Source organism: Centroberyx affinis, unplaced genomic scaffold (genome assembly GCF_046629955.1).
Source record: "Centroberyx affinis isolate AG114_WGS23_722 - 3 ecotype Tasmania unplaced genomic scaffold, CSIRO-AGI_Caff_v1 ptg001012l_1, whole genome shotgun sequence".
In the NCBI taxonomy this organism is placed as follows: Eukaryota; Metazoa; Chordata; class Actinopteri; order Beryciformes; family Berycidae; genus Centroberyx; species Centroberyx affinis.
Genome location: NW_027279574.1, coordinates 646,165 through 668,299, shown reverse-complemented (window position 1 = coordinate 668,299; position 22,135 = coordinate 646,165). Strand labels below are relative to the sequence as shown.

At 41.7% G+C, this 22,135-nt stretch overlaps 1 protein-coding gene across 1 annotated transcript in view; it reads left to right on the top strand.

Moving 5' to 3' along the window:
* The window catches only part of alk (ALK receptor tyrosine kinase), a 309,324-nt gene that overhangs the window by 117,846 nt on the left and 169,343 nt on the right, over positions 1-22,135 (top strand). The window contains exons 2-3 of the mRNA XM_071522627.1: positions 1,356-1,466; positions 15,851-16,015. Coding sequence (XP_071378728.1) covers positions 1,356-1,466; positions 15,851-16,015 — 276 coding nt within the window. The remainder of the gene's footprint in view (positions 1-1,355; positions 1,467-15,850; positions 16,016-22,135) is intronic.

Here is a 22,135-nt window from a genome sequence, read left to right as displayed (position 1 = left end):
GCTAGCAGAGAGTTAGAAGCGGCTGTTAAGACCTTGGATAAGAGTACTATTTTAGCTATTATTCCCATTTATGACAATACTTCAGCTAATGAAGTTTCAAATTTTGTATTTTTCTAACGTCATTATTTTGAAATTCATTCTTTTACGGACCTTCTAAAAAAAATACGGAGAGCATTTTCATGATCTTCAAAAAAAACAAAAAAAAATCTTCTTGATCATCTCTTTCATGTCATTGGAACTCATATTGAAGCAGAATAAACAGTGAATGGTGTGTCTTCTTTGTCCGATGCCAGAATGTGCTCTGTTCAGTGTTATGAAAGGCAGCATTTACGATCAATGTCCCTTTAAGGCTCATTTGAAATGACTATGGGATTTATGCAGGAGGCTCCTTCCAAGGGAGCAGTGTATTGGTCTGTGACTGTGTGCTAATTATCCATGGACTGAGGACAGGGAGAGAGAGTGAGAGTATTGTTGCATCTCCTTTACAGCATCGGACTTCGATCTCACAATAATTAGTCTCTGAGTTTAGAAGGTGAAGAAAGAGTCAAACAAAATCAGAGAAACCTGTCCTCAGGTAATTATGCGGTCTATTGATATCCAATAACCAATTCATATGGGCCTTCAGACTTTTTTAACTATGCCTGAAGTGCATTGTGTCACCGCTCAAGTTTTTACAGATATTAATCTGCAGTGCCAGCGCAGTAGATGCTTCATTGCACTGACTTAGAAATGCACAGGTTGATAATGCTTTCGATCATTTTGAGCAATAAGGTGAAAGAACCCTCCATATTTCAATATTAACACAGAGATCCTAATTTCAGCTGAGATATTAGGTTTTCACCCGAGATCAACCCCTACCAAGCTCTTTCAGGCTTCCCCTAGTTTATTAGGCAGTGAAGCTGCCAGTGGGAAGGGCTTTGCATGGGAATGAGGAGGTTGAAGACTGTGTAAGATCACACAACAGTATTTATGGACAAAAATAAAATGCTAGTGGAGCCATTGTGGATGTCATTTTGAGAAGGAGACGTAGTTGGAATTGAGTCAAAAGCCACATACAAAGAACATAAAAACAAACAGCAGGCATGTGTGGTCTACAGTATAAATAACAGGAGTGAGTTGGATTACCAGACACAGGGCTCCACAGCATGGACACTTAGATGCCAAATCAATGGCAACCAGCCAGTGTAAATGAACACAGCAAGGAACAATCATTATTCAATTAAATGCCTAAGCACTTCAATAATGTCTTCTTTGTTTTTTGTTCCTCCCACCTTATGTCTCTTGCAAGGCCCGGGACAAGGACAACTGTGCCGCGCATGGTCATGATAGTAAGATGTGTATTTTCTGTTTTGCAGGTGAACCGTTGGCTGGTCGGACCGCTGCTGGCATTCCTAGAGGCTACTGGAACTTCTCCTGGGTGGCCGAGGATGAGCTGAGCTTCCCCAAGGACTCGCTGCCCATGTCAGGTGAGTTGCACATTGTCAGCCCTCCTCAGACAGACGGACAGGCCGGGGCGCCCCTGTCCTGAGGAGATCCCCCGCCCCCGATTGGCCGTGACGCCTGGCGTCAGCTCTCCATCAGCACACATAAACGTCTCTGTCTCGCCTGCCCTCTACCTGGCTGCTCACCAGCCCTGGCACGTTCACAAAGTTGGAAGTCCGCGGCTCGGCCCGTCCTGGACGCCACTAAAGGTGTCACATGAATACGACTACGATTGTAAAAGTATTTGGAAACTGCAGCAGTGCTTTGAGATAAAATGATCTCTGTGGGGAGCAAAAGTAATACGATACAGCAGGGAAAGCACAAAATTAGAAAATAAAATATGCAGGCAATAAAAATCATGAAAAACAAATAAAGCAACAAAATGGACTGTAAACAGTTGTGGGGTTATATAGGCATATGCAGCTAATTTCAACGCATTAAGTAGACTAAGGGCCTTATTTAAACGATCCATGGCGCATGGTCTAAAGCGCATGGCGCAAGTGCATTTAGGGCGTGTCAAAATCCAAATTGCTAGTTAAACGACACACAATGTGGGCGCAAAGTAAGGCGCAAGGCGCAAAGGGGTTGTACTGAGTCCCTTAATTAATCATAGGTGTGTTTTGGGCGTAACATGAACTCAAACAATCAGTGTCATCTCCCATTCCCTTTAAGAGCCAGGTGCGCTTGCACCTTGGCGCATTGCTATTTAAATAGCGGATTCGGCAAGTTGGAGAAACGGACGGTTTTCTGCTGAGGAAACGGATCTGCTCGTGCACGATGGCGATGTGTGTGTCGGGTAGGCCTATTGTGCGTCGGGTGAAGGTAAGATGCCTTTGCAGTTTATTTTCATGACTTTTTGTTGGGCTGTGCTTTGTATATATTTACTGTGTTGTTTTTCTTGGTTGTAGGTTGCGTATTTAGCAATTGGCAATGTGTGATGATGGTTAACGGGACATGCATGTTGTGCATTTGGCATTGCGTAATGGTGAAAGCATATGGCAACAAAATACATGTCAGGAACGAAGTAAAGTGCAAATTTTCATAGTAGATGATCCCATTTTTCTATTTTGCATGGTAACGTGAGAGAGAGAGAGAGACGCATCTTACTATCTGAATAATGCGCCCTATTAAACAGCAGGAAAATACTGCGCCAGACTTTAGACCAGGTTTTGTTGGTCAATGGCGCAATCGCTTTCTGCTGCCTCAAGATCGCAATGCGCCAACAATGCGCCTGACCACACCTCATTTTAAGACCAACACGCCCATGGGTGCAAAGATGGGCACAAGTACATTTGCTATTTAAACAGCGTGGGCGCTGGGCGTGAAAATGACAACTGCGTCGGTCGGACCCTAGCAATGACACTTGCACTGCGCTTTGCGCCGGGTGTAAGATAGGGCCCTAAGTGTGAGTAAGTATGGGAAAGAGTATGGATTACTTACATGTATGGATTTACCTACAGTTGTTACATAAACATTTTACAGTCTTGATTGTGTAATAAAATATGGGACAACTAAATATGAAATATGTAATATATGGAAGTATGTATGAATATAACTTTTTAAAAATCTAAATATCAATATGTATACAGTATGAAGTAGTGGAACTGATATGAAAAGTCTATGAAAAGTATATGTAACAATGAGAGGGATATCAAAAAATGGAAAAAAAACAAATATGTGAAGCAATACAAGCAACACAATATACAGGCATACAATACAATTTATAACGCTGTAGGGTGCATTCGAGTGGGTGGTAGGTATTAGGTTAACAGATGTACTGAATGTACTGTTTTTGTCATCTGGTGTATTTTCTGGTGATCATCAACCTCTCTGACTAAACTGTGCTTGTGCTGTGTGCTGCTGTGTTTCAAAACATATTTGAACAAGGATAGAAGTTATGAACCTTACACACACATATGTAACGGTAAAAGAAGGTTATGACAAAGTCAAAGTGACAACCGGAGGGCTTTGAAAAAGACTAGATTTCATCCAATTAAACTGTGATGAATGTCCACATTGTGTATTATGGAAAAAGAAATTATTCTGAAAAAGTCATTCAAAACTATAAGACAGTTTGGCCTATGTTAAGATTAGATAGTAATGTCAAGTAATGAAAGTTCATTAAATTTCTTCTCTTTGAATCTTATTCCAAATCACCCAGGCATTATGAACCAATCTTTCAAGTGCTTGCTTTATTTAAAGATGCAAAATCATCAAATCCACTGAAGCTGCAAGGCAATACAAGGGCAGACATTGCATATTTAATAAACTTCAAAAGCCAAACACACAAAGTCTAGCTGAGAGAGAGTGAGAAAGAGAAAATCTCTTCTCAAATTCATATTGAACTCAACTGTACAATCCGGCAGAATTTCCCCATAAAGGATACTATCATGAACTGACTGTTATTCAAAATTACGATGTGCAGGATTTATTGTACTATAATGTGGATCCGCACTTGTAAAATCCATGACAGCATTAGGGAATTGTTCCCTCTAATGTGCTCCATATACAGTGTGAAAGGAACACTAGGTCTCGAAGCCATATTTATGCTAAGAACAGCAATATGTGGGCGGCTGCTATGCAGTTAGTTAGGATATTCTCTCACAGTTCACTAATCCGAATGGAATGTCATTCAACTGCTGGTGCAGCCATATGTCACTGATAGTATCACAGTCATTTTACTGCAGTTAGTAAAGGAAATATTTGTTTTAACTCCTATATTGCACAGCCTATATTGGAGTTCATAAAATGAGCTCCTGAAGGAATCCCAAATATAATCTTGTCTGTAAAGAACAAGTTCAAGTTTCCTGCATTGCCATTTGTAGTAGCAGGGTACATACTGTACATTGGAATTTGCTGTATATGATGCAGGATGACCGTAAAATCTCAGATTACAAGATCTTAATTCACAGGGATCCTTTTCTCTGGGGCTTTGGCTTGAGTGACTCATATTACGCAAGCAGATATCTTATCAAGTGGGCAGATTTCGGCATTGCGTTGCCTGAGCTTAAAATGTCATAATCATGAAAGAGCGGTTTGTGGATCATTTTACCATTCACATCAGATTAGACCAGCATAATGCTACCTGTTGAGCAGAAGAGAGACAGCGGTGTGAGCCAGGCTGTAGTCAAGACCAACTCAGAGTCCAAGTCAATTCCAAGACCAGGTCCAGTAGAGTCTGAGTTGAGACCAGGCCCAAAGGGGGTCAAGATCAACTCAAGACTGAGACAAGAGTCCTACTCAAGACCAAGATCAAAATATGCAATAAAACAGTGTACATGTCTTTCCAAAGATAATTAATGCTTAAGGAGTTTCTTAAGGATCAACAGAGATGTAGATCTATCTGCAGGAGCTCTGTACTATACGTAGCCTTCAACATCCAACTTATTAATGACTAACTTGACTAATGAATGCGTAGGGGTTTAAGAATCATTACATAGTATACACAGGTGTAATCTCTTCAATTGTTTGTAGCGTTGGGGAGAAAATAAACAAAGCTGGACCAGGCAGAGAGAAACGTATCTTTGAAAATTTTTAGATAGAAAAAAGTAGAGTAAACCTCCAATAGTGGCCGAGACCAAGGCAAGACCCAGACGTCAGAAAAATGGCCTGGAGACCGGAGTAGAGTACTACAGCCCTGGGTGCAAGCATCTGCGTGAGCCTGTAGGCACGCATTGTGTGCATCCACGTCACCTCAGCCTCTCAAAGCTCATTCGCATCACTCAGAGGCGACAGCTCCGGCGTAGCCTTTTTCCCCTTGGGATCCTCTCCAAGGGGGAAGGTCATCCTGTAAGTGATAATTCAGAGCCCCGCCGGCACCAGACTGTCGCTCGACTGTTTATAAAACACATCCTTGACTGTGAATCCCCGGGACCTCTCCTCGGCTGCCTGTGACTATGACAGCCAGCAGTGGAGGTAACCGTAATTGGTGTCAGTTGGACAACGGGCTACCCCCACCAACCCCCGCCCCCCGCCCCCCCCCCCCCCCGACCGTTTGATTTAGAATGAATCGATCCATCACGCACACAGCTGGCCACGTTCTCTACCATTTCATACAATGACAGGCCTGACCTCTCGTCCCTACCGCGTTAGCAAAACAGAAGAGGAAAAACAGAGAAGTTTGTTCTGTGTTGGAGGTTGGTGAACTGAGCTGGATCTGGCGGGAGCAGGAAGGATCACATCTGGGCAGTAAAAGCCAGATGACCACAACGGCTCCAAATGAATAATAGAACCATCCGATGAGACACATTAAATCCTAATGACCACAAACATGCAACTGACCAAAACACAATTAAATGTTTGACAGCAATGCCAGAGATTGTGCCAAAAAGTTGATTGAACATACAAGAACAAATTGAATACATTTTGCTTGTGCAAATTGCAGTCATATAGCATTCACTGTCTGCAATGATTGTATGTGTGTGTATTTCAGTGTGTGTCTGTTTGTGTATTTCTATGCTTATGAGGACCAAATGTCCCCATATGGATAGAAAGATGACGGAAATCCTCCAGAGTGAGGATATTTTGCTGGTCCTGGGCTATTATAGGTTATGACTTAGGTTTAGGGTTAACATTACAACTATGATTAGATTTGAAGTAGTGTAAGGGTTAAGGTTAGTTTAAGATTTGAGTTTACGGTTAAATGATACATTTGGCAATTTTGGACCTACATATAATTTGTCTCTTACATAGCTGTAGTACTTGGATTAAGGTTAATGATTAAGGTTAGGAGTTGAGGAATGAATGTAGTCAATGAAGGTCCTCACATATGTAGCATTTCACATTTATGTGTGTTGGTGTGTTTGCACATGTAGGTAGAGGGGTCTTGGCATGTGTGCTCATTTGCTTGTGTGCCTGTGTGCATCAGAGCGTGTGCATACGCAGCATTGATAACAAATTTCCAGCCGGAACACGCACTCGCGGCGGTGTCTGATTGGTGACGTGCAGACAAAGTGGGGAGGTGCGTTGTGTTTAAATATAGGACGGTTCAGAGCGGGGCAGAAAGAGGAAAAAGAATGAGCGGCCATGGGCTTCAGTGATAGATCTCAGTTGTCCCCACAGCATCTGCTAGGCGCTGGCATTTATTACCTACCACATGAGCCGACGCAGACCGACTGGACGCTCGCCGCCAGCTGCCCCCATACCTTCCTCCCTCCCTCCTGCTAGCACTGCGTCTTTCTCTCTGTTAGCTGCTGGAGCTAGAGGGCAAGCCAACCCCCTTATTTCCATTTCAGCACTGGCATGCTGACTTCTCCGCCGCTGTTTGTCAGTGATGTCAGTGATGTCAGTGACGGCAGAGCACACTGACCTGTCTCTCTCCGTCTCATCCCGCCTCCCATCTCCTCCCTTGGGGAAGAGCAGCAGGCCAGTTCATTGCCATCCTCTGTCTAACAAAGCCTCTCCCATGCGCCATCTTTCTCACTCCAGCCCTATTCTCCTGATCGAGATGGATTGTCCCGGTTCAGCTGTGGCTGCCAGCTGTAACACAGGCACTCAAATGGATGCTAGCCACTTGAGGAGTTGCTGTGCTCTACAATAGAACATCTGCCTCACTCAGCTGGTAGTGCTGTTCTTGTGTAATGAGACACAGCAGTGGAATAAAACACATTTGCAAAGGCGGGGGGGTATAAAAGACAGAGCAGTGGTGCAGGTGCTTAAATATGGCATCCTCCTGGATTCACATCATTCAGCCATTTGAGCCCCCTCCAGTGTGCAATGTGTCTGTTCACCCAGCACTTGATCCCTCTCTCCCATTCTGTACAAACTGGCAAGAGTGTATATAGCTCATGTCATGTAGAGGAGGGAAGTTAAAATCAAGCTCCCAAATTACACAAATCCGCAGTTAGTCCAAATTGAAAGCATTGGTATTTATTTGTATGTGTGAGTGGTTCTAACGAAATGAACAAATAAGTACATTGTAAATTATTCACAACATTTTCCAATATTTATATACAGTACTTCAAAGAGCGCAGTTTCCATGATAAGGCATCAGGCCTTGTCTAGCAGCAGCAGCAGCAGCCTAAAAATAACATCAAATAGGATGGACAAATTCAATTAATACCATGGCATCCAGATTTATCAACATTAGTGTAAATAATTTTGCACATTATCTTTCAGACTTATTTTCGTCAAACAAGAAGGTGTCATTAAAGCATCATTAAATCAAATTTCCCACTCAAGAGTCAATGGGAGGTTACATAGATTTATGGCTGCTACTCTAAACTTATTATGAGACATTGGTAAAATAAATTAAATAATGTTTTGTATCAGAGACACACAGACATGGACAAGGCAACCAGCAAATAAACAAAGGGGAAGGGAAAGCTCTACAGTGAAAGACACACTCTTGTGTTTGATTTTCACGGATAGCAGCCAACCGCTGTCCATGGTGCTGAAATCTCTCTTACACCACAGACTAATTTGACCTGTTTTGCTGACACATATCAAGTGTTTAGAATGCTCTGCATTATGGGACAGATTTAGAAAAAAAAGCTCTGACATCAAACCAAGAGGTGACTGTCATGCATCTCACACAACACCCTTGTGATTGTGATGGGGAGGGACAACAGAGTAGTGTTGGGCAATGAAAGGAATACCAGTAGGCAGGGAACCAGAAGTAATGTGTGTGTGTGTTTGTATGTTGAGTATGATTATCATTATTATTATTATTATTATTCTTATGTTGATATCATTATTGCCCATTATGTGTACTTTACTGGAGCGGGAAGGAGGTGACAGAGGAGTGATGTGAGATTGCAAGTCCAATGAACAAAATCAGCAGCATTTGTTGGTCGAGTTTACTGTTGCTGCTTACAGTGGCTCAAGACCTATTATTGACTTGCTGTCTGGAGCGATGGGAAACTTGCAAACTGTATTAATGATTTGGATCATATACAGAAAAGCAAGGACTTTTTATGTTTTCGATTTTGTCAGCAGCACTTGGCATTTGGGAGGTTTCTACAGTATCTTCAGGGCCTTAGAGGGTGTGTTGTGAAGAATTTCTCTTGACCCCCCGCCAGCATGCTACCTTTGTAGTTTTGAAGGGTGGATACCGAGGATAAGGTGACGGGGCAAGTTCACAAGGAATTGGAAGGCTGACATTTGACTTTGATCCCCTCTGTCCTTGAATCAAAATCTGCCAAGTGCAGTTGGATCAAAAAATCTTGACGAACCAACCATTCCAGCCACCTGCTTCATAATTCCACCTGCCCGTTTTCTCCCTTTTTTCTTGCTGTCAATAAACAAATCACCGCCTCCGCCCCCCCACCCCTCTCAATTCCATCTCAAAACCTGGGGCAAGAGAGCAAATTCAGTTGCTTTGCCTCCGCTACAGAATGAGAGCAGAATTGATTGACGTCAACTCATAGGGAAGAAAAACAAGCAATGAGAAAAGGAATTGCCCATTAATATGTGTCCCCAGCCCTGGCATCTGAGTTGTGTGTTTTATTTCATTTCTCCACATTACTTCTCATCCCTGCTGTTTGTCAAAAATCACTTGCCACTCATCTATTCATCTGTCGGCCTGCTGTATGTATTTGACAGTGTGGCTCCAACTCCCTTGAGAGAAAATGAATTTGCCCTGGAATATGCAGGCCATAAAAAAGTTGAATGGATACATAAATAAGCTCAAGCCAGAAGCAATCCCATTGTAATCAGGGAATAAACATATTCATCATCCCAGTTAAAGGGTTTCAGAAGGGAATTTGTCAACACAGTTTTCACCCTCGATGCACAAAGAGACATACATCGTTAGATGTAATTTACTTGATGTCAAAAGCACTCGTGTGCAAATCCTCAATCTCATTTTTTTAAACATGTAATCATATAGTTGTGCACTGCTGGGAATTGGCAGGTTCATTTATATACAAAATCAAGATGGCCACAGTTGGCTTGCATCTCAATGACCTTCGGCAGTGAAACACGACACAGCGCTCAATCTCTGCTCTGTTGATGAATGAGGTCAGGGTCACACTGTCATGATAGGCTCATTAACCAATCACACACCCTTGTTAACACAGTCAGATCCAACGGCAACTCTGGGAACGGTCTATTTAATTACTGAAGGACCTAGGATTTGCTGGTCGTTTTACAAAGAATTAATTCCCTTTAAAGCACCCTAGCAGATCCATTATATGGGTGCCACCATTTGCAGGCCTTGTTTACAATGATCTACTGCTTTTGTTTATATTGAATGACCAACTTATGTTATAAAACTAACATCATTCGGAATGGGGCAGCTGTTCTGTTAACAACCTAAACTCCACTACGTTTACAACCTGAGTAGTTGCATTTACTAACAACAGTTTGACTAATTTATTAACATATAAAAGATATTTGGTATAATCTTAGTGGCTTATAAATAATCTCCATCATACTGTACATGCAGTAGATAACATTGTACACACAAGCCTTGTGAGACAGTATTAAATTGATCTTCATCACACATGAAGGCACTGACCTCCACAGACAAGTCTCAAGTCAAAACTGATGGTATTTATTTGCACACAGGACAATTTTTGGTTTGGTTGGTTCCGTCTTCAGATTGGCTTTATGATCGTCTTCTTTCTGAACAGGACATAAAATGGAGGAAGGAATAATTGGCCATTTTGAGTCCCGCAAATTTACAACCTATAAATGTTCTCAGCAGATTTGCATCTACAGTCCCCAGGATGCTTTATGGCTCCAAGCCCTTATGTCCAAAGCATCACTGCGCCCAGTGGCTGCCATCTCTGGGGTATTAGTATTCATAGATTGCCTTTAATTAACGCCAAAGCCTGTTGTGCAGAGGGCCCGTTGAGCAGGGCTAACACAAGCAGGGCTTGAGATGGATCCAGAAAAAGGCATTAATAATGGGATGATAATCAGCGTTATTCACTGTAAACCTTTATAATGTATTGAATATCACAGCACTGATGAAATGACACAGGCTAATGTTGCATCCAGATGAGATGACGGAGATGGTAGAGATTGGAGAAGAAGGAAATCAAACCTTTTGAAATGATCTCTCTGCCACTGCGGATGGCAACTCTGAGCTTTTGACTCTGATTAACAACTCAGACTCAAATCTCAAGCAGAAATTTTACATACTCACATAATGTTGACAAAAAGTTATGCTGGTATTTGCACAAACAAGTAACTTTGTCTGAAAATATCTGCAAATGCCTGACTACACCTGATGGCATCTGGCATGCACTGCAATTAAGAGAATCAATTTCTGTAGAGTCCTTGGGCAAATACAAGAAATGTAACTTAAGAATTTTCTTAATTTGCTCAGAGTGTGAAAACACTATGAGAGGGTTGATTCAATAAATAATGTTTTAACACCGCTGATGAGAAGTTAGGTGAGGTTCTGTAATGAGTAACAGTTCCTAATAATATTGTTGGAGCAAACAACATTGTTGAATATTACTGCTTGTTAAAGCTGGCATAAAAAAGTAGTTCAACTGATTACAGCAATATGGATGGTGCGAAGAAAAACAAACACTGTCTGCATTGTAACAATGTCAAAGTTAGCCAGATGCTCAGTGCAGCAACTGATTACACCTAATTTAAGTAGGTGACAATAAAAAACAATACTCAAGACAGAATAAGAAAATTTGTACACATACTAGCGGGGAAATGAACCAGCACTTTGGGCTTGGTAAGAGATGCCAATCAAAATGTGACACACCAAGTGCAGGTTGAATAAGTTACCCTTCACTGAGCGTTTCCAGGATGAGTGGAGAAAGAAAATATGTTTTGTGCTGTTTTGAGTGCAATTTGTTGTAGGAGTTTTATTTTTCATTTCAAGGGGTCCTCAACAATACATGCAATCAAACCCATCCTCAGATCAAGTGGAAAAACTGTGCATAGTGGCAAAGCATGATTCTTAAGTGGATGAGCTAGCTCATGTTGAAGGAAAATTCCACCCTCAGATACTCTTACACTGATATGTATTGGCAAACTGTGTTGTTATTTTGTGATGAAGTGTTGTAATGTAGCTTTTTGTTGTATCCACTTTCCCTCAACCTGCCTCATTTACCTCTACCTTCAGTTAGTGATTTCCTACGTTTCCCAAAATGTCTTTCATCAACTTGCATGGACTTGTGGTATTCAGGTTTTATGTGTGGGTGGGGAGAACAATAACAACAGCGATAGTAAGCGCAAAAGAGCCAGAGTTTCCAGTTGAGGAAAAAGCGAGAGTCGCGCCCCTTACTCAAAACACAACATGCCTTGTGGCTGCATTGCATTCTGGTCTATTGAGGCTGCTGTCTCTGCCTCCTCTATGATGGATTTCTCTCTGTATGACTGTTGAACATCGGGGCAAATGGTGAGTTTAGACAGAAGCCCTCGCTCTTTGATTTTGAGGGACTGACACCAAACTTGACATTTAACATTGATGTTTTAGATAGCTGAAAGTTTTTCTGCTGTCAAACTCCATTGTAGCTGCGCTGGAAATATCTCAACATGACGTCTACGTCTGGCCGGTTATCCTCAGGAATAAGAAAAATACATCACCAAGCCACAAAATAGGCCCAGAAATCAAAGGTACATCACCAATAGCTGTTGTTTTAACAATGTTTAAGTGTTTTAGGGTGGATTTTACTATTCCATTTTTGTGCTTTATTTGCCAGAGAGTTAGTGGGAGAGAGACAGGAAGGTATGGGCGAGAGAGAGGGGAGGACATGCAGCAAAGGACCGCGGGCTGGATTCGAACCTGGGGCCACCGGGGCGCCCCTTACTATTACTATAGTGGAAGGCTGACATTATCAGTAACTATTTGGGGGTTTTTTTTGTAAGGTGATTTAGTGTCAGGGTCTCTGTGAATCTTCATTAAACTTTTTTTTCCGATTCTTGGAATAGTTCAAACTTTTTAACTTGTATCTTAACCTTTTAACCCCATTATGCACAACATTTGCAGTACAAGCAAACATGTGCATTAAAGAGTAGTATCACTAGCAGAGAAATAAGTTCAGCCAGCTTCTTTATAGCACAAGCACAGGTGGATTATTTCAGGCAAGTTTTCTAAAAACAGAAAAATGCCCCTTAAACATAGGAATGCTTCTCTCAAACATATTATAGGTTCACAATGTGTACTTAGCGACTCAACTTCAAACAGTTTCCAGTAATTAGTCTGTGCTTGGGGTCAAAATCAAATATTAAAACAAACTTTTTAACAGAGAGAATGTTTGTCATGACCTGTTTCAAATTAACACTTCTCTGCCAAAACATTAGGGGGCAACCAAGGATACCTTTTGGCAGAAACATGAGGGAAATGTTTTAATATGGTGCCTGCCGTTCTTCTAAATAGGTAGTCTGTTAAATTAAAATTATCTGTTTCCTGCAGTGGTGTAATCAAAAGGTCAAATGAACCCTTGCTGAGTAATGTCAAAAAAGGATATTATCACATATTCAGAGGATATTAAGGAGTTGAAAAAGTGAAGGGCCCGAATGAGGATGAATGGGCTGTAAAAGCTGTGTCCACGGTCGTTTGGCAAGTCATCAGTTCTCACTCGCTTTGCACATGCAGGAGGTGGGCGAAAATTGGATGACAGATCCAGATCTCGCTCAACTCCGGTTGAATCATATCTCTCAGCCTCATTTGGCAGCACACAGAAGTGCTTAGCGTGTCAGCGTGTGCCAAGTGCTCTTTTGCATGCATGAATATGGCTATGATATCTGAGGGTGGAAAAATGCAAGGAGACAGCCCTGCAACTTATGTCTGTGTTAGTTTCTGTGAGTGTGTAACGTATGCAAATGTCTGAATGCAATTGATGTGCACGGCTTTTGAAAAAATTCTCACACGTGCACACGCACACACACACACACACACACACACACGTACATACATTTGCCAGAGAAAATTAGTCACAAGTTGAACTGGACTCAAAGCACAAAGCTTTCTTTGTAAATTGTCAGCACAAGGGGTGAGTTTTTTTTACAGAATATTATAGAACCAACAAGAATGACAATATGTTGGTCGAAAAAGATAACGGTTGTTAGTGTGCACCGATTGTATATCAATAAGGAAAAGCCACCGCATTACAGTGATTGATGACCATTTTCGAATCCTTTGAGTGGTGAATTTTAAATGCAAACTTGAAACGGAATGCACTCGATTCATATAAGCCGAGCAACTGAGAAAAGCGTGCTACTCTGTTTGCATCAATATGGGTCAGAACAACTGTGCTGATCTCAGCGCGTTGTAACTTTAAAGGGCCCATTTATCGTACAGCTGAACACACACTGCATCACTCCGCCCCGGCTACACAGACGTTTATTGAAGGCAAGGCAATGAGCTTTCACTACGACCTTGAACTCCTCAATTTCTCCACATCTCATTGGCCCTCACGGTCCCCGGTGGCGACTGGCTACAGGAATCAATGTTTTTGCCAAACGCCAGGTTTTAAGCATGGAAACCATCGCCATTACCGTCGCTAAGTGGCTGAGGAACGACTGCCGCTTTGACATCTTCTAAAGGCAGCTGCCTCCTCAAGTGGGCAACCATGTAATTTAAAGGCAGCCTAATGCTGCCTTGATGCCACCTCATTAGGCAAAGCTCCTTTTAAGCATCCCATCTAACATTTCAAGTCACTGATAACCTGTTCCAACTGTCTTCCAAGTCCTGTTATATATATGTTTAGCACTGCTGTTGATACAAATGTTGGAGAAGCACATTTTATTTATTCATTTAATTGTTAAATTGTGTTGTTTTTTTTGTAAATAAATATTTCATTTAAAGGCAGCAATGTATCTCAGAGTTTACCTTATCATTGAATTGGACTGGTTTTCAGTGGAGAGTTTTAGTGTCCCATCTTGTATATTTATGGCATGAAAAAGGTCAAATTTATAGATCAGCACAAAATAACAGCTATTATGGTATCAGTGTCAGCCTTCGGTCGGTAGTTCCTACAGTAATCAAAGCTTGCGTGCTTTAGGGTTTAATTCTATTCCTAACAGTCTCAGATCTTTACAATAACACAGCAGGGCTTCAATTTACACTCAGTGGGTTCTAAATGGATGTTAATTCGATGCTAACGATGGCGGTTATTAATACAGTCTGGTGGCTATACATGAGTCTCCATCTCACACTGTTTTCACCCAGCCTGGTCATGTTTCCCGACCGTCTCGTTGCATTGCTCTACAAAGGCGCAACCGTCGAAGAGACTAGCGCGACGACTTAGAAAGCTGATTGTATGACACTCTCGAGTGCCTCTCATCCAGGACCCATGGCGAGAAGTCATTTGAAGCCGATAGAGCCCTCTCAAACACAGATTGTCATTTACCAAGCCGCGGGGATGACTCCACGTGAGGTCCGTCCGCAGGGAGGGAAGGACAGATGGAGGTAAAGAGACAGACAGAGAGAGGATGAGTGGGAGGAGAGCCAACCTTGTAATTTTCTCTCTGAGTAATATGTGGGAGTAGGGTTTTGGTATTATCACAATAATACCTTAACTCCTACTGCGTCCGACCCTATACTTGAAAACAGGCATTTTTACGTGAGCGCTACATTCGTATGACGCCCCCCAAATCGCTGACACGGCACGCTGGTGTACGGCAAAGGTGCGACGCCATTTCATATGAAAACATGAAATATCTCCCCGACGTGCTTCGTCCTCCCTCAACCCCTTGTTACTTTCTCCATCTAATCCTTTGAGGCTGTAGTTAAATCTGGAATGAAGCTACATAAGCAATAATACCAATATTTACAGACTGTTGAAGACTGCAGACTGTTTACAGACTGTAAATACAGCAGGACTTAATTTATCGAAACCTTGGACATTCAATCAAAAAAGAACAAAAAAGGCACCGCGGCACAAAAATGTATTCCATCGACTGAACCGGCCGCTTTCCATTTCCCTTGATGATGCATGCAATTAAAAGTTTTTCATCTGCAAATCAGACTAAACAAAGCGAAGACTTGTGCAGACTTGTTTTATATTTCCAATATCCTTTGGCCTGGTATTATTTTAGCACTCATACAGACATTTTACTGGTTCCATCAGCCTCTGTTCCCAATGGGTTTGGATTAGTGAGGTTCCAATTCATAAAGTGGTCTTCAAGATTCACTTTAGTGTGAGCCCTTTTAGTAATTGCAGTATGATGCCCCCTGTTTAAACACTCATTCCATTGCTGAAGTTTATTTTGAATTATTGTTTGAAGAGTTTTTCTACTGACACTCAAATTGATTGAATTGAGGACTGACAGTACATGCCAGCCAAACATGAGTATTACATCTATTTTTTTTTTTTAAATGTTCCCATTAAATGTTTCAAACTTGTACATGTAAATCTGTGTGAATATACTTAAAATTTATATCACTAAACAAAATTCTAGATCGGGGCTTGAACAGCTAAGGTTATTTTACGAATGTCTCTCATTTCACCAGATCGCAGATGCCGTGGCAATAGCAAAACATGTGACCAGCGCCTGGGGGCTAACCCAGAATTCACTTGGAGCATAGTGGCTGCTGGGGACCCGCGGGAGGAAGGGAACGAGAAGGCCGAAAAGAAGGGAGGAAGCCCCCAGGGGTGGGAGGAAGGTAAGACTGAAGGTATCATGTTCCCCCCTCGCAGGGGAATTTCATTTTTCAACCAAATTCGTCAGTCTGCCGCTTTTCATGCTACGTGTTGTTGAGTCTGCAGGCATGCTTTGATATTCTGTACTGTACTGTCATTCATAAAATGTTCATCATGCCATTACGCTGCTTTAAAGCAATATTCCACTTCGTTTTGAACCGCCATGAAAACCAGAATATGAACTACTCACTAAGATTGGATGCAGCTGGAGGAGTTTGTAGCTTTCTGACTTTTACTTCCCATTCATTTGAATGAGGCCACGAAAATAGACTGAAAACTGACATTTAATAGATTCAACAACAGATCCCACTGTTTTAGAACATAATTTTGCCAAATTTTATTGATAGAAGAGAACAGGACAGGAATACCATTTATGAGAGATAATTCCTGTTTGGGAGACCGGATCTACTTTTATTTTTAAATACTAATTTTAGTGTAAACCAAGAATAGAAATGCAAAATGACAACAGACCCAGGATTGCTTTGTTGTCTTAAAAGCAGGATCTGTTGTTGAATCTGTTCACAAACGTGTTAAATGCAATTTTTCAGGATCCAGATCTTGGTGATTAGTTTATATTCTGGTTTTCATGGTGGTCAATTGCCTCATGTTAAAACAAAGTGGAATATTGCTTTAAATTCAACCAATATGTCACAAGAAATGGTTCATTAGGCCGTGATCACACAGGATGCTTTATTTGAACGCACACGCACCCTTTGTCAGTCATTTCTGTCAAATCTCCTCCAACTTGCCTTGCCTTGACTTACACTCACTTTTATGTGCCGAAACAATGAGGCAGAATGGCATGTTTGCATGTAAAGAAGTTGTCCCAGGTAAAAAGTTGAGTGAATATAGTTTGCTGCTCCAGTAGTCTGATACATCTTGTAGGCCCCTGCCTTTGAATCGTCCGTATCCTCCAGCATCATTCATTTTCATACTCTGGAAGATGAGAAAACAGTTTCAGTCGTCTTATCTCCTGAGGTGATGGTGAAATGGAGGGAGACAGTAGGGTCTATTTATTTCCTTAAATGTTTTTTCCCCATCATGAGCCAGACGTCCATGAGACCAGGAGGGTGGAGTGCTGGATGAAATTGAAAAAGTGAAATATATTGACTGGTAAGAGAGAGGAGTTAGTGTGAGTGGATTGTAGAAATGATTGATGTTTGTGTATTTAGTGTGCGTTGTAAATGGAGGCAGACTACGTGTGTGTGTGTGTGTGTGTGTGTGTGTGTGTGTGTGTGTGTGTGTTAGCTCAGTTCAATGGCTGAAGCATCACCAGTAGTAGAAATGCAGTGTGAGGAGTTGACCCTGGCCTTGTTTCCTCACCAAAGACAAAACAACACTTTCTCTTTGAATGTCAACCCACCATTCCAGTTGACTGGCAATGTGTTTTTCTTAAAATTCCCAGATAAAAATAACAACAGTACAATGTCAACCAACACAAGCAAAATCACAGAGGATCATTTTGATTGCTGTCTGTTATCAGTATCGACTGGCAAAAATAACTTTTGTTTTCTTTTCCTTTTTTCACGTACATTAACTTGTCAATAAAATTGGAGGATGCCAGGAACACATTTAGTATATTTCTCTGTGTGCATGCATGGTGTATCTCTACAAAGACAGATCCAACTATAATAATATATTGGCAACTGGCCATTGCTTTCTGTCACAGCATTTAGGAAATGTTAAAATGTTGTGGGGTTATTCTAGCACAACCCCCTGTCATGACCTTTCAATCTCTTGTCCTCAAAACTACTCTTGACTTTGTCATTGAATATTCATGGATGCTTTGGATGTGGATTTGTAAACTCTTCAACTTGATAGGCACATAAAATATTCATCCACACCAAGGTCCAGTGCAACACCTCCCCAATTAAAGACCTTGACAGACTTTGATATACAAAATTATTCCTAAAAAGGGTTTCTGAAAAGTAATACTAACTTTTCTCTCTGTCCACCTAAAATGGGCATTTCTAATATTAATCTAAAGGATGCTAAGCTCCCAAGGCAGGAGGATGAAGGAATTAAAATTAAAAATGGATATGATATGCAGGAATATTAAGAAGAAATGAGAAATTATCTATAAAGTGATGTACTTAAAGACGACATCAGGTCTTTGCGCTACTCTCCCTGACCCTACAGCAGCCATAATCAAAGTCATGCATGCATTTGTGCAACAAAAAAAAGAAGCTCATCCTGATTGAAGGTAGGCGACGCAGAGTACAAAGGAAATATATGTGCATAATCATGTTCAACCCCTCAGTTAGCCACAATACAGTTGCCGTGTTTTGAATAATTGAGCCAGGCGAGCTGCTGTCTCCACACATTTCACTGGCGCTTGCAATTTAAAAGGGATGGAAATAAGGGATGAAATGTTTAATGGCTGTGATCTGTGAAAATGCTAGAGCTGTTTTCTACCTAACTTATCCGCTGTAAGATGTTCAACTTTGAAGCTGGGAAATGCACATGTGTCTTTACGTGTGCTAGTTACCAGCGATGCTGGTAACTAGCTTTATATTGTGCAGCTGACCAAACAGTGAGCTCTCTGGGATGAAGCAATCCAGCCACTATAATGAGTGAATTACCAATGCTTTGTATTGAAAAGCGTGTGCTGTAAATAGTTGTTCACTGATGAATAATTGTTGCCTTGTATAGTGTAATGGATAGAAGCTGGCAATCAATACATTTACATGCACACTTATTCACTTGTAACCCAATTAAGTCAAATACTCTAACTTTTGAAATTGTCATGTGAACACTTATATATCTGATTGTCTTAATCAATGCCAAAAATGGCATATGTAAGGTTCATGTCAGATCATCCTGTATATTTGACTTGGAAATACTTTTTTTTTCACTTGATCTGGCACATTTTACTTTTTGACATTGTATCCTCAGTGTGATATGTGACATCATGTTTAATGGCTTAAATGCACACACGATTTCCCTGACCATTGCTGGTGTGTGACTTCAGCAAGCGAACACACTGCACCCTGCTCTTCCCTTATGGCTGATATGTGGGGGCAGTTAGCCACATTAGCGCTACGGCTAAAGTAACTAATGAGAACAGCTTGAGGCAGTGACGCCCTTGGCAAGGCAATTAGTATAAAAGACCATGGTTAGCATTTAGATCAAGAAAAATCATAGCAGTTATCATGCAGTGGTATGACACTAGAGCCCTTTTTGATGTGAGAGGGCACAGTGGAATGTTTTTCCACAGTGGCTGGTTAACAGGTGGTGACTTGCAGCATCGGCACAAATTGTGAAGGGGGGGGTAAAGGTCAGGGAATGTGCGATATACATATCCACTTAACCAAACCGTGCAAAAACGATCTCATCGCCAAATGCTTCTTCTGTGACACTAATCGCATCGTTTGGAAATGAGTCACCTCTGTCGAGTGCAATCTAGACAGATTTCAACAGCGCTGAGAGTTAAAGGAAAATCAGGACACCATGAGACAGAGGAGAAACAAAGACAGAAAATGATTTGGATGCGTTTGACTTCTCCTGTGCCCTTGTTGCGTAGAATGGGTCGTCTCAATTCCATGCGTCTGCCCCCGACGTCTCCTGCCAAAGAATAGTGTGAATATGATTACACATTGATTTCTTGCTCTCGCAGACAGAATAGAGGAGCATGAGTTGGAGCTCGGAGCTGACTGGCAGGGGGAGATATCCAGTAGGACGCTGTTTGCTGGAGCTGTTGATTTGTTTGTTTGTAATGGAGTGGCCCCGAGGCTGTCTCTGTCGTCTGCCAACTCAGGGAGTCATCTGGATTTTCCGAGCAGGGCTGAGCATTATAGGATTCCGGATAAAAAAGCAAAAAAGATGCAAAGAGGGAGAAAAGGCTTACAGATGCCGATGTTCTCATCCCACAGTGGCTACAATGTAAGTGGAGGTTTGATACCTTCACACAGGGCTTCAACATTGTCTGTACAGATCTCATTCCTTGTGGACCAAAACAGGAACATCTGCCATAGATGGCTCAGTTTATCCACAGGACCAGCACAATCTTAAATTCTAAATGCTCCTGGCAAACAAGCACACTTAATAATGCCTCACATAAGTAGTGGGAAATTAGAGAATAGTAATTATGGTAAATGAACTACTGTCGCAGACTTTGACTATTGCAAAGGCATGGTCTCTGGAATGCCCAAGGGTGTGAAACAATACAGTATTATCAACCTCCCAACCTCAACAAAGAGGATACATCTGCAGTGTTGTGATTTCAAAGCCCAAGGCTCGCACTCCGCTCATCTCCCATGACACGGTGTTATGCAGCAGAACAGTACCAGAAAGGAGTAGCGCATGGCAACAAACATGGTGGAAGAAAGAAATTAGCAAGCCAATTATCTCACTGTACTCTCTCATTATCTCATAATAAATTAAAGGGGTTCAAGCCTTTTCTGAACAGTGCTGACGTCGCAGAAAAAATGTCAGTGGTTCTGAGGACATTGTCCAAATATATCCCTTGATATATTTGCCAAGTTTCGCAATCATTGAACAAATGGGTGTGGAGTTACGGCCGTTGGGACCGATTATGCGAATGGACTTTGATTTAGTGGCTGTTACATTGTTATTACACCATAGGCCCCGCCCACTTTCACCAACGATGACAAAACTTCAATTTCGTCATCTGGATTAGGAGATACAGTTTTTTGGCATTTGTGGCGCCCCCTACTGTTCATACTTAGTTAGTTATGACAATTTAGCTGACAGGCCACACCCTCTCACGAATTTAAAAATGAATATCTTCAAAACGACAGTAGATATCAACAACCCTGTAACAACTTTGAATGTGATTAGTCTGTAGACTAATTTTAGTGGTGATCGGTCAAAGGGTGTAGGAGGAGATGTAAAAAATTTGTTTTTCAGAACTTTCAACATATCTCAAAAACTTTCCAGGCAGAGCTTGAGGGTCCTACAGCAAAGTTGTAGAGTGTGGTCAGCTGGACATGTGTACCAAGTTTTGTGAAAACCGGGCAAACGGTGTGGAAGTTATGGCCTTTAAAGTAAAATTATAGTTATAGCTCCCCCTTCAGGCCGATTGGGTAAATATTTGTTGATGGGTAATGGGTCATAGTATCTGTCATTGGGCAAAATTTGATGTCTCTGTGATGTACCAACTCACGGGAATTTGAACCCCTAATGAAGGACCTATTCTACTGTGCAAACCGTCTAGCGATGACATCTTTCAAAACACATCCAGTCCACATCTGTGCACACATGCTGTCGTTTCAATGCAACTCTCAACATCTATCAAACCTAATGAAATTTTCTTAGAATTATGTTATTAGCGTTTTTAGCAATTTTGCACTATTTGCTTGTGCAAGAAGATGTAGTCCTCACCAAGCCACTTGATTCAATTAATAGTTACTCGTGCGTCTAATTCACATACTCCTTACCTAGAGCAGTGAGAATAACAGAGGGCTGAAATCCACTCTGCAGCCTTCAGGTACTGCATCTAGTGAAGATATATAGCTCTTTTCAAGTGTTGACGCAAGTCTGTACACACATACACACACAGGCGCATGCACACACACACATAGATAGAGATCACTGTTGTGTATAGCTGGCTTGGCAAAAGGGTTGTTGTTTTTTGGGGCTCTTGGCTTGCACAATGGCTGGCAGTGGATTCTTCTTCATCAGCTGTTTTGTGAACCAACTGTGAAGTGGCGAGTGGCTATATATCTGCTCTTTGGGAGGAGGGTAAAGGAGGGTAAACAGCAACATGGGGCAAAGTGACGGCTCCAGCTGGTGGGCATTTAAATTTAGCCGCATCACAAACTTTAAAGTGCCATTTACAGCACCTCACAGCACCTTACAGTGACACCTCCGGGGAATACCTTTCTTAGCACTTTCATATGGGTGGAATGGCCTGAGCTGACACTGGCCTCTGCACAGTCCAGAAAGTATAAATTGGTTAAGAATACTGTGGGTGAGTCTACATTTAATGGAAGCTCCACACCAAGTTTCTCAAAGTTTGATTTAAAATGAGCCAGAACGAAACTTACTCCATGGTTACTTTCACCTCTATCTAGTGAGATTGCATCTGGGCGGATCGATGGGCCACTTGCCACGCGGGGAGGAATGGCCCAGTC